At 43.5% G+C, this 13,632-nt stretch overlaps 1 protein-coding gene across 1 annotated transcript in view; it reads right to left on the reverse strand.

Annotated features, from left to right (window-relative positions):
- tenm1 (teneurin transmembrane protein 1) overlaps positions 1 to 13,632 on the reverse strand; it is a 202,581-nt gene that overhangs the window by 14,021 nt on the left and 174,928 nt on the right. The window contains exons 24-30 of the mRNA XM_039615819.1: positions 12,799 to 12,953; positions 9,832 to 9,915; positions 9,151 to 9,345; positions 4,124 to 4,211; positions 2,359 to 2,555; positions 1,066 to 1,379; positions 241 to 413 (exon numbers count right to left, since the gene is read on the reverse strand). Of these exons, the coding sequence (XP_039471753.1) occupies positions 241 to 413; positions 1,066 to 1,379; positions 2,359 to 2,555; positions 4,124 to 4,211; positions 9,151 to 9,345; positions 9,832 to 9,915; positions 12,799 to 12,953 (1,206 nt within the window). The remainder of the gene's footprint in view (positions 1 to 240; positions 414 to 1,065; positions 1,380 to 2,358; positions 2,556 to 4,123; positions 4,212 to 9,150; positions 9,346 to 9,831; positions 9,916 to 12,798; positions 12,954 to 13,632) is intronic.

Consider the following 13,632-nt stretch of genomic DNA (forward strand, 5'->3'; position numbering starts at 1 on the left):
TCTGTGTATGTGGTGTATGGTTTAGTGCCTCTTCACATGACTCATAAATAGCCTTGTGGCAAGTTGCTGGTTATAGAAGCTGAGGGTGGATGCACGGTTCGGAAGCTGTAATCTTTTCTCTGTATCAACCAGTAAATACATAAAACCAATACACCTGTGGCTGCGCTGCACAAACAGTCTGAATAATGAGCTGTGAGAAATTTAAAAGGCAAAAGCGCAGAACTCATTGTGATGCTGCACCTTGTCTGAACATGTAGATGGTGTCACTGGCAGACAAGTTTGTGCTGGTGACAAAGTTCTCACGGTTGGATGCTTCAACCTCCACCCGAGACCAGCGCTCCAGGTTGCCATGGAAACCGCTCACCTCCGCCGTCGGTAAGGTGATGTTGGTCACTCGACCCTCGCTGTTGTACCTTGGAGAATAAACACAAAGGCAATAAGCAAACAAATACACACAGATGCGCGCACACACATGCACAAACACGCGCAGAAATCCATCGCTCGCAGGCAAATGAACACAGCCAGGCCCGCAAAAAGCACGCAGGTACACATATGCACGCTCCCGTGCGCTAGCGCGAGCTCGCAGTGAGTGTCAACTATGATTTATATGTGTAATTATCCAGCTGTGGAATCTGAGACAGAGACCGGCTAGGCAGTGGTGAATAATTCAGACAGATGTGTTTTTCTGCCTGGACTATATGTGCAATACTAAACATGCATGTGTTCAAAGAGTTGCAGCAGCCGTCCTTCAGCTAATCAGTCACTTTAAGTAAAGACTAAAAAGAAGAAAAAAGAAAAAAAAGTCCCACCGCCCAATCCCACCCCAGGCCTTCTCCAGCTTTGGTGATGCAGAAGTGACCACCAGATGGCACTCACATTTCATACCCCTAACGTAAACTGTGTCATATGAATACACATTCATGCAATGCAGTGTTAGCTCAAACATTCAGAGTCAGGCAACAAAGCGAGAACAGGAAGGAAGGAGAAGAGAGAAAGAGCGGGGACAGACAGAAAGAAGATCGCAATAAGCAGATAAAGAGCTTTATAAATAAACCGCAAACTCACTCATAAACAGTGGTCCAACTGTTCTCATCACTTTTGGTTGCTAGGAGACCTGTGTTGCCATGGTAAGTGATCTGGGCGATGTCGTGGCCTTGGACGGACACCTTCCTCAGCGTGCCACTGTTGCTAAGGGACAGCCAGTATACCTGTCCGCCAGGTAGAGCCAGCCAGAGAGGCACTCCGTGAGCGTCCCTCCTCACCTGGAGGCTGTGGCCGTCGCGGCTCGTCACCCCCGACAACTGGCCGTCTGTGCCGTAAGAGAAGTTGTACAGGTAGTGGCCTGTGATCAGGTGTTTGGTGTACAGGTGGGAGCCATTCTGTCAGAGGGAGAGAGAAACACTGTTGAGGATTCGGCTTCTGCAAATGACAAAACCTGTAAATTTACTAACTATTAGGTACTCTGAGACTAGTGATTTGCTAATTTTGTTGCATCAATAAAACAAAATGATTCCAAAAACAATGAAGTATATAAACAGAAAGGTACACACACATTAACCATAACTACTGTGAATGATGGAGTTTATTTCTTTTAATTATATATTTAAAGGTGAAGAAACACGTTCATTTTAGAGCTTAGAATATGTAATGAATAACTGTTAAGGATTTTCTTTCCCCTGTATGAAATTTTAAAATCATTTTTTGAAATAAGAGTTTCATTTTCTCAGGCAGAATGAACCGTTTTGTTTATTAAATGATCAGAAATAACAGGAAAGGCCAGATTTCTGCAGCATAAGGCAATAGGCTCACTATCTTGTGTGCATCGATCATGCTTACTGTCGTGCTTAGTCACCCACAAAAGCCCATTCTGAGCCAGTAAACACCCTGATTGGATTAAGCTAACCTAGCAGACATTATTTGATCATTCAATCATTCAAAGCTATTAGAACGAGACTTGAAGTGAGGAATATTATTTTTGTGAAATCCAATCCAAAATCATCCCAAGTTATTAAAGTTTAGCCAGTTTACCGCCTGTATTCTTTATTTTTCTCTAAATGGGTCATATTAGAAAGCTAATGCTAGCTTTGTTAGCTGGTTCAGTTAGCTACCTTCCTAACAGGCCCAACTAGCAGTTACTGTGTGTCAATTATTAATAACTAATTTTCTCAGACTCAATTTTGTGTACAAATGAGCCTGCGTGGCTTAAATTCATTTTAATTTAGCAATGTGTAAATCCAAGTAAACACTTGAGTTAGTCAGTCTGTTAAATTTGCTAATAAATTATGAATTTAAAAGACAATTCTCTGGTATCCCAATATTTTACATGCTAATACACACATTAGGCATTGTGATAAGTACCTGACTAAAGAGATAGAGCTCCTGGTCCAGAGGTGAGCTGATCTCCACCAGTCCGGCTGGGCTGGGCTGGGGCTGGTTGGGGCTTACAGCTCTGATCCGGATATTGCCCAGATCAGCAATATACAGGGTGCCATTGGGGGCCACTGCCAGAGAGGACGGGGCTTTGAGACGAGCGTCACGGGCGTAGCCTCCGTCTCCTGATAGGAAAAACAGGAACTCGTCATTTCGGCGAGGACAGGAAAAGCTCTTTATCAACAAAATAGCATAATTCAAAGCAGCATCGGTTCTAACCACACTGAGAAATACAAATCGTTCTCCAGGGAAAGCGAGAAGTCACAACCAGTCCACACGCAGGTTGGCAAAATACGAGGATCCCATGGTGCCGCTTAAGCGGTTATCAGTTTGGCTCAGGACGTGGACTTGTTGGGATATGGTAACTTCCCAGTGGAGTGGATATGACCACCTTGATAGTGACCTCGCTCTTATCAGATGGTGGTAGTAGGTGACTGAATGCATCCAGACGTTTTTGGTTGCACAGCAGGATAATAGCTGGGTGAAGCCCTTTAGATGTTGTCAGCAGTAGGCCTGGGGCCTCTGATGGGTCTGTGCAGACAGCAGGGTGGCAGTTTATCTCGCGACAGCATGCGCATTATGTGTGTATGCTTTTGTGCACGAGCGCGCGCGGGCTCGCGTCCGTCAGTACCGGCGGGTGTGCGCTCGCATACGTGTCCGCGTTCAAAGACACTGTGTGAGTGTTTACGGCGAAGGGATGGAAACGGAAAGCCTCTGAAGAGAGTAATCATCTGTTAACAGCAAGACATGATTGAAAATATGCAAAGTACAACTCAAGGAATAGGGATGGTTACAGCCCATTGGCTTGTGGCATGGGAGAGACACTTCCCTCCATTTTGAATAGAAAAGAGACTGATTTTTATGAGCAGAATTAAATGATAAAATCACATCCGCTGACACTTACAATGAAAGCACGGCCTAACTGTCAAAAGAACATCTGCTTATTTGTTTGGTCCTTTCCTTCTTCCTTTTATTGCATTTCAGGTGCCCTTCCATGATACAGCAACCGGTTAAAACATTCGACGTGTGGAAGTGAGCATTTTCTTTCACCAGCTGTAATTTGAATGGATTTGAAAGGTTTCTCCTGAGCTGGCTGCTACTGAAATTTAGCTGGAGGTCTCCACATAGAAGAAGCCTTCCTATGAATACAAATATAAATACATCGACCCACACACACACAAGCATCCACTTTGTGTTTAGCCAACACACAAACACTCACAGTCAAGTCGTTCTCTTAATTCTCCAGCCTGACATTATAGACGGTCTTTTCGTTCATGTGTATTGTCATCATTTATATAAAAGTCATTGTCATATTTTTTATTGTTTTTCAAGGAGAGTCTAGGCGGATCTTCCTCGACACGAAGATTTCAGCTGACTTTAATAAGTCGGGGAGGGAAACAGTGCTAATAAAATTATTGTCCAGCAGGGACGCACAGGGCAGCCAGATTTACCCACTCAATATCAAGATATACAGACTAAATCAAATCCTCTGAGCTTCACAATGCTCCAGTTTTTGTTTCCTCTAAAAATACTTCTGAAGCAGGCCGAGTATGATGCCACCAGAATTAATTCTCAAATGCTTTTGCATGTTTTGTAGAGCTCTAATCCTATTAAGCATAATCTAATACGTTCACATTACTTAATCCTGCACTCCTCACATAACAAGTGTGCATATGTGCGCCTGGTGACCCACCAGAGAAGCAGTCGCAGTTGGGGTCTATCTTGCAATCGCAGTCCGTGGGGGCTCCGGAGATAATCGATATCTCGCCGTTGGTTGACACCTGTGGAGTTTTCAAAAAGCGACATGTCACAACGTGCTGCAGGAGGCCACCGTTAAACAGAAGGTAATGTTCCACAACAGCCTTTGTGATGTCTCGTCTCTCCGGCAAACAAGATAATGATGGCATTTTATATAAAAACCTGCGCTGATTGACGATATCGCTTTGCGTGTATCCGCTGTTCCTTGAGCCAAAAACATCACCGATGATATCTTTGATGCCTTTCCGTGAAGTTTAGACAAACAAAGGCATTATGCGTCTTGGATGTATGACACTATTCCCTTGCTGACTGATTGACAGATCTTTGGAACATTAAGTCTCGCTCTCCAAACAAATTAAGCTGATTGTCCTGATGGGGAGGCGAGCTGCAAATGGAGGTGAAAACTGTTGCAACAACAGCTTGATTTTGATTAATCTTGGGAGGGCGATGCTGCTTAACTAGCCCGAGAGGACCGTGCATTGTTGGAAGATAATTGTCGAAGATGATATGTTTGATGAAGACTTGCTTTTATCAACTTTATGATTCCACGGGGAAAGTTTATCTGAGGTGTTTATTATAAAGCCGTTCCCTACTGCAGCTCGTTTGTTTGCATTGCCAAATTGAGAAGACCCCATGTTTCCAGTCTCTGGGAAAAAAATAAGTAAATAAGCAGAGTTCCCCCAAAACTACTTTCCAAAATCTCTATTCATCCATCATCTGAGAGGAGAGAAAACTTTACTCCTAATTTTAGGTTTAGAAGCAGAATTTCATCACCTTGACCTATAAAATACTCGAATCTAAGGTTTTACAGATCGGGATATAATAAAAGCAGGTAGATACAACCACAGATGAATAATAACACAAAATATTATGTCAGTGTTAATTTAAGCCAAATTTAGAAGCAGTGAGTGAGGAAACAGTACAGCCTTACATACAGCTTCAATAAGAATTAGAGGGTAAGTTGCAGCCATGTGCTGCTAATCAAATTCACTTTGTTCATTTATCATCAGCAAGTGTGAGCACCTCTATGAAAGCAGAAGCTTTGGCAGTTTGCTGGTCTGGAGGAAGAACAACCTGTTGCTTCCCATCAATCAGAGAGAAAGAGTCACAAAGGAAAAACATTCAAGACAGCTGCTAATCTTCACAACAGTGGAAGTCTCAGCAAATTCACCCGAAGGTCAGTCTATGCATTGCTCAGAGAAACCGTAAAAACACCCAAGACCAACATGTTAGACTCCACAGACCTAAATTAGCAAGCTAAATGTTAAAGTTCATGACAGCACAATTAGAAAAAGACTGAAAAAGTATAGCTCGGATGAAAGGGTGTCAGGGGAGACTCTCTTCTCTCTAAAAATAAGAAGGTAGCATGAATTATATTTGAAAAGCTGCATCGGAACGAACCGCAAGACTTCTGAAACAATGTCCTTTGGACAATAAAGAACAAAGTGGAGTTGTTTGTCCATGATGCACGGCGCAGATTTTGCAAAAACCGAACTCAACATATAAGCGCAAACACCTCATATCAACCGTCAAGCACGGTGGTGGAGGGGTGATGATTTGAGCTCGTCTTGCACCTTGCAATCGTTGAGCCCAAAGTAGTGTGCCAAAGTATTATAGAGGCAAATGTGAAGCCATCTGTCTGACACCTAAAGCCCAGCAGTGATTGGATAAAGCAACAGAACAATGATCAAAAGCACAACAGAAACACTGACAAAGAAAAGAACCAAAGTGCTGCCTCGGCCCAGTCAAAGTCTAGACCTCAAACTGACTGAAATGCTGTGGCAGGCTCTTAAGAGAGCTGTGCACAAACGAACCACAAACCTCAATGAACTGAAGCGACGCTGTAGAGACGTGAGAGCCAAAATTCCTCCACAAGAAGTGAGAGACTGATAAGGTCATCGAGAAAACAGTTAATTCCATTTATTACTGCCACAGGCGGTTTTACAAGGTATTGAATCATGAGGTGTGTTTAGCTTTCTCACACACTGCTTCTGCATTTTGACTTTCGGTAAACAAACAGTGACATGGTGAAACAGATCATGTGCTGTTCTTCATCTCAGCCTTCTCAGAACGAGATTATGTTTTATGTCCTGCTTATTATGTTCTGATATGTAAGGTGTAATTCGTTTCGTCATGCAAAACTGTTCTAATCACAGAGGGAAAAAACAGCTTGTTTCCTCTTCACAGTACAACAAATGCTTCATCTTTAAACATATGCCCAATAAACAGAAAATAAAAGTTGTTGCAAATTGCCCTTAATTTAAAGCAGATAAACACGGGCACAAGGGAGCAAATGTGGCATGTAATGATTTTGATTGTAATGCTCCAGTGTGATATAACGAATAACACGGCAACTTATGCAAGATAAAAATTTTAAAAAGCACATATTGGTTATGCATGTGTGGTCCTTGATGTTCTGGCCAAATGTTCTGAGTCTATGTGATGGGAAGACGTGCCTGGACCATGAGCGCAGACCGCAGGCGGTGCCAAGTCATCGCCTAAATACTTAGTATGAAGGCCAAGGCACGTTCACATTTAATAGAGCTTATTACACTAAAAAAAGACTTGCTGGCTAAACAGTACAAGCTGGTGCGAACCATTGAAAATGAAACCGAGCACTTAATTCTTGCATCATTTTTAAAATCAGTTTAAAACACCATGTCAGGTGGATCTGTGTGCAGCTAGTTTACCTCATGACGCAGTGCTCTGTATTTCATTTCTCCTGCATCACGTTGTGTTTGCCTGAATGTTCTTTGTTTTTTAATGCGCTGATTGCACATCACAAACTGCTGAGATAATCTCAACTCGTCATCACACACCGCAAAACAAATCATCATTAATTTGACTTTACGGCTCGTTGTTAGAAAGCGGTGTGATTCACTGTCAGTCCGGCACCTGTTGCTGAATAAGTGTGGAAGCCTTAACAAACGTGGATGGATCCATTTCTGTCTGAGTCCAACTGAGACGCTTGATAAATAGAAGCCTAAAAATGCCAAACATAAAATAGGTGTGACAAACGCAGTGAAAAAAAAAGGTCTTTTCATTGCCCTTTGCAACATGGCTGGTTGGTACCCAATAAAAAGGCATCTGAGGTATTATATGTTCCTGTCTGCCTCCACATGGACCCAGCGTGTTGCTGCACACCAGAAAGGTGCTATTGATTGAGTCCAGCAGGCACTACCTTTGTGCTGTTGCTTCCAAAATGCTGCAGTGCTGTGACAACATGCTGCTACCTAATGGAGCAAATGGACAGAAAAAAAGTAATATACTATATATACTTGTTTTTTCTCTAAAACTGAAACCGCACTTCTTGATTATTTTTTGAATGCCTCTGATTTTGAGCGTCTACGTCCTAGACACAGACTCAGCGCGCTGCCTTGCTGCGTAGCATCTGTTAGGCAAACAACCTGATCACAGTGGGACTCATGATGCAACAAGTGCGAAGGTAAATTAGTGTCATAAGGCCAGATGGATTGCCAGTGTCAGCTCTAGCTGAGCTGTTTCTTTTTTCCTGTTGTTATTTTCATCAGAGACGTGGAAAATGTTCATGCAAAGAGGCAAGAGGCATGCATTGCAATGTCAGAGTAATATGGAGGAATATACACTGCTCAAAAACATTAAGGGGACCCTTAAAACACAAGAGATATCAATGGGGAAAAAGCCTGGATCTACCCTGATATGGACTGGTTAATGTGTTAGGAATGAAAAGATGTCACATCCTTTGATGGAAATGAAAATGCTCAACCTACAGAGAGGCTGAATTCAAAGACACGTGAAAATCAAAGTAAAAACTGATGCTGCAGGCTAGTCCATTTTGCTGGAATTTCATTGCGGCAACTCAAAATGGTTCTAGTTTGCAGCTTGTATGACCCCACCTGCTTGTATGCATGCCTGACAACATCAGGGCTCCTAATGAGATGATGGATGGTGTCCTGGGGGATCTCGTCCCAGATCTGGGCCAGGGCATCACCGAGCTCCTCGACAGTCTGAGGTGCAGTGTCAGATGGACTAAAACATAATATCCCAGAGGTGCTCTACTCGATTTAGGTCAGGCGAGCGTGGGGGCCATTCACTGGTATCAATTCCTTCATTGTCATGCACCAGGAGGATCCCAAGACTCACTGTACCAGTGCAGGGCCTGATAGTAGGTCCTAGGATTTCATTCTGACACCTAATGGCAGTCAGGATGCCAATGCCTAGCCTGTAGAGGTCTGTCAGGGTGAACCTGTTCTCATCTGTGAAAAGCACAGAGCACCAGTGGTGGACCAGCCAATCCTGGTACTCAATGGCAAATGCCAGTCAGGGTCCAAGGTGCTGGACTCTGAGCACAGGGCTCACTAGAGGACCAAGTCTGTTTCTGATGTTTTGGTCACACCAGTGGCCTTCTGGAGGTCAATTCTCATCCTGTTCCTCTTTGCACAAAGGAGCAGATTCGGGTCTTGCTTACGTGTTGAGGACCTTCTACAGCCCTGTCCAGCTCTCCTGAAATCTCCTCTATGCTCTTGATGATATGCCGGGAGCCACAACAAACCTATTCATGTGCCATCCTGGAGGAATATGAGCAGCGACACTGACACTAGCCAAATACAAACGTAGTGAAAAAAGCCAGAAAAGATGAGAAGGAAAAAAATGTCAGTGGCCTCCACCTCTAAAAGTATTTCTGATTTGGAGGTTGTCTCATTGTTGCTCCTCTAGTGCACCTGTTGTTAATTTCATCAACACCAAAGCAGCTGAAACTGATTAACAACCCCCTCTGCTACTTCACTGACCAGATCAATGTCCCAGAAGTTTAATCAACTTGATGCTCCACTCTGATTACAGTGTTCCTTTCATTTTTTGAGCAGTATATTAACACTCTGGATAAGTATGGTCTTTTGCAACTTCAGTGTAAATTTGCAACATGAGAACTGTTATCCAATAAATGCATCATTAACAGGCGCCCTCAGAAGTATTTTTAGTGACCTGCTGGATGCGGTTGATTCGCCTCTCATCAGTCTCAGCGATGTACAGCGTGCCCAGGTGGGACAGGGCGATGGCCTTAGCTGCCTCCAGGGTGGCGCGCACAGCCGCCCGGCTCACCAAGTGATGGTCAATACCCGGAACCTGGCAGTGGATGGGACGTCCTGCTACAATCCGCACCTGCAGACTTTCGGACACCTAAGGAAATACACCACAACGCATTATCTGTTACAAAAGAAAGAGGCACAATACAGACACTTACATCAATTCAACAGAGTCAGCCACTCTGTTGAATTGCTTTGGTTTTGATCCGGTGTATCAAACATCGCCTGCCTCATCTCCTGACTCATTACTTTTGAACATGCTCAAACAGGCAATTCATTAATTTTGGAGAAAAAAGCTGAGTGACATTTTCTCAAAAACAACTCCTGCAGAGACCTGCGATAGCATGTTATTTTTTTTAACAAGGTGCTTTTTTTGCTTTCTTTTATGTTAGCAGCCTCACTCACTCTAAATTCACCTAAAGTGACAGCACTGCAATTTGTGAAAAATATTTTATTACCCTCTCTTCCACTGCTACATATAGTCCCAATGTCTCATAAGAAAGTAGATGAATGAATGAGAAGCAGGCGTATATTTCCCTCCCTTTCAAGCCTCTGATTTGTTTCGTGTGTATTTCTCTACCTGCAGGACGATGTTGTTGTCGAGGATGTAGAGGGAGTTGTCCAGTGGGTTAATGGCCAGGTCTGTTGGCCACTCCAGCCGCACCTGAGGAATGACAAACACTTATTGTATATTTCTGTGAAGAAAAAAAAAAGCGAGAACAAAAGAGCAAAGAAGTCCTTGGTGGCAGCTGCCCACAAGAGTCAGTTACAGGTGATACAAATAACATCTCCTTAATAACATAGTATTAGGCCTCCTGACCCTCCCTGCTCATGCAAAGGTCAGTAGCGGGCAGGGAGCCTTCCCTGTGTTTATTCAAGACTCACACTGGCTCGCTTCGGCACTGTTCCAAATGTCATCCAATAACCGTGATCGCTGCCTGCTCAAATAGCACACCCTGTCCGCTAACGCTGTGGGGGTCAAAGGCAGGCAAACCTACACCAGCGCACAGCCACCCACATGACTGTCCACCTCACTCGCACGCAGGCGCCCGCGACCGCTGCGGAGACGACACGGTGCGTCTGAAGGATGAGGTGATTGATGACTCCGAGGACGGATTGGTAAATAAATGGATCATGTTAAATTGCCACTGACATGTCCAATTATAGGCCCTGTCAAATGAGAGAGTAGAAGGTTGACTCTGAAATTCCATTTTTAAAGATAGAGAGATTCATCAAGCAGGACTCACGGTGTCCCATGCATCAAATCCCTGCTGCACACGATATTGAACTTTGCTGTGACGGCAGGCGATGGCTTCGAGAGGCTGAGCTGACCTGCACACAGAGCTGAAATCCAAATTTATTTTTAAAGTTCTTTGTGTTTTTCATTTGTATATATTAAGAGAGCTTCAGCTTGCATTTCCACTACTCTTAAACAGAAAACCAATATTATTACCAGAGATTTGAGCAGTGCAGTATCTCTGCCTATAAGCACCAGTGGTAGGAGATTGATTTAGAGTGTTGCTATGCCACACTGCTCACCATACGTACTGACGAGAGACGAGTCCTGCGGGGAAAAAAATCTTATCTAAGAAAAGGTAAAAGGTACAAAAATGCACTCATTTTGTATTTATTTTAGAGTATCCAGTTTCTAAAAACTCTGGGAGATGCTGTAAAGAGTAACATTGTTTAACATATCAGTGAAGTAGATACAGCAGTAGGGACATGCTTCCCACTGTGTTGCATCACCTCTCTTTGTTTGGAGATCAGTTGCTGCAGCTTTGAAAGCAAAGTGTTTACCTGTTCTTGCTGAATATAGGATTTCACTTGCTGAACAGTCTGTGGCCTTAGAATACTCCACATATTTCCACTTGGGTGTTGGGTTTGACACTGCAGGCACTCTAGTCTAGCACCTGGATTTCTTTAATGCACTGTTGTTGTAATGCATAACATGTGGTTTTGCAGTGTCTTGCTGAAATAAGCAAAGCCTTCCTTAAAAAGACATCGTTACTATGACAGCATACATTACTTCAAAACCTGCTGCTTCTATGTTATGTGCACTGGTCTGTACAACGATAATCATTGGAGGAACCCTCGCTTCTTTAGAAGTTCAGATTCTGATTGGTCACATCAGTGGAGGAAGTCAAACAGGCAGCGTGTTTCTGGATGTCGAATTGTGGAGGCAGCAACAAAAACTGTTCCTGAGCTGTGATTTTTGGATTTTGTCCCCTTTCTATTTCTCCCGATTCTCTGAAAATAGTTGAGATAAACATTTTCATGCTTCCCCTTCTTTTTCTGCAATCATTTATTTAATTATGTTACTTTGAAACTGTTGAACGACACAGAACTACAGTGAAAACTGTCTTTTGTGCTTGTGGCTGAAATGCAAAAAAAGCCTCATATTCAGATGTTGTCCTGTGTGCAGAGAAAGCCTGTTTACGCCTTTTTTTTCAGAAAAGAGAGGCTTTGAGGCTTTCTCTTATTTGGCCTGACATTACTGTGAGCAGCGTGACAGTGTGAGGCAGAGCCTGAAAGCAGGTGTCACAGGGCTAAAGCAGGAGTCACCCTTGAGGATGTCAAAACTGCACTTTGGAGTACTTGACTCTACCTGAAACCAGCTGGAGAGATAACATTGTTAGGCCTTATTTGACACCATCAACAAGTTCAGCAGTTCTTTTTGGTTTAAAACACACAGTAGCGTCGCTCTGTGTACTGATCCCCTTCCCATTTTTTTGTAATCAGGACAATAAAACCCACGCATTACAGACAGCTAACATTAGCGAGACACAGCTGTGTAGGTGAGTCGCAGATGACTCTGCAGTGCTGGAATAGCATTAACATAAAGGACAAGGAAGAGTAATCATTTCCAGTATTAATAATCTGTATCGTTGCAGATTTAGTGAGCTAAACTATCAAACTGAGAAGAAATGATAGCCTAGCTCGGTAGCTTGTACTTTCAGGAGAAAGCTAAGTTGAATGTAGACAAACTGCTACAACAGCCAAGAGATGATGAGCAAAGATGACACATTGAGGTCACACATTATTCTTTTGTTTTGTTTTTTAATTCAATGAAGAATGAATTTGACATGATCTGAACAATGACTAACAAACAACGAGAAGAGCCAGAAGGCAGCACGGGCCCCTTTAACGACACATAATATCCCCTCTGGGAATTCACCTGGCTTGAACATTGATATTCACACACACATACACAGGCGCTCACATCCCTATGTGTGGGCAGAGATCCCTCTATAGAGCCAGTAGCTCATCTATAATTCATCCTTTGCTCTAATAGGCCTGATATAAGTTAGCAGTGTGATCTGAAGGCTGCCAGATCAAACCTATGCAGTCTTTGGTCTCTCCTTCACACACACAAGCACACATACCTTGAAGAAATGATAAAGGTTCTCAGTAGAAGAAGCTTTGCAGTGTACACTGCCGTTTTGATTTAATAAGCAGGCTTATTTTTCTACAGATTATTAAAACAACAGCATTCACAGCAAATCTGCTTTCCGCTGGTCATCGAAACTCTGCCGCATTATTAACTCACCTGGCCGATGTCCATGCGTGCATCGCAGCTTAGCGGCTGCGTCGACATCAGTCCGTTTGAACCAATCACAGTGGAGAGCAAACCCCTCTCATTAATCTTCTGAATGGTGGTGCCATCAACGAAGTAGACAACACCTCTTTTATCCACCGCAATACCTAGGCGGGTGAGAGAGAGACAGAATGAGCTTTTGGAGATGACAGAGAGAAGCGAGTGGGGGGTGAGAGAATGAAAAGGGAAAACGAGAAAACCTAAAGGAGAGAAAGGAAGAGGGGAGATGAGTAAGGGGAGAGAAGTAGAGTGGAGAGAGGAGAGGGCTTCGGAGAGGCATCCAACTCAGTTAGACATTCAGCTCAGCAAGTGGCTGTCTTATCAAAGGCACTGCACCACGGAAATGTAATTATATTTCCATTCCAGAGCCCACTAAAGGGATTAGAACAATGCAACTGGAGGAAGAAGTTATTTGTCACATTAGATGTGAGCAGGGTGCCGCAGTGAACTTTTGACATTTGATGCTTCTGCAAATGTGCTTTATAAATGAGCATCCACACTTCCACGTGTGCATGCCCGCATGTGCATACATGCGCACTTGTATTTGCAGAGTACTCTGGGACGCAAGCTTTGCCAGCGCCGTTTGCTATTAACAGCATATACTTGAACTCTCCTTGCAGTGGAGCTCTGCAGTAGATGGCAAGCACAGAAAGGAAAAGAGGTAAGTCCAGGTATTAAAGGTCAGGGCAGGCTATGAATCATCTGTTATGGATGAGGAGCAACCTTCATCCCCGCCTCATCTTCATACTGAGAATAGGCCTTTGACTCAATAATACTCCACTGCTC

This window comes from Oreochromis aureus, linkage group 2, assembly GCF_013358895.1.
Source record: "Oreochromis aureus strain Israel breed Guangdong linkage group 2, ZZ_aureus, whole genome shotgun sequence".
NCBI lineage: Eukaryota > Metazoa > Chordata > Actinopteri > Cichliformes > Cichlidae > Oreochromis > Oreochromis aureus.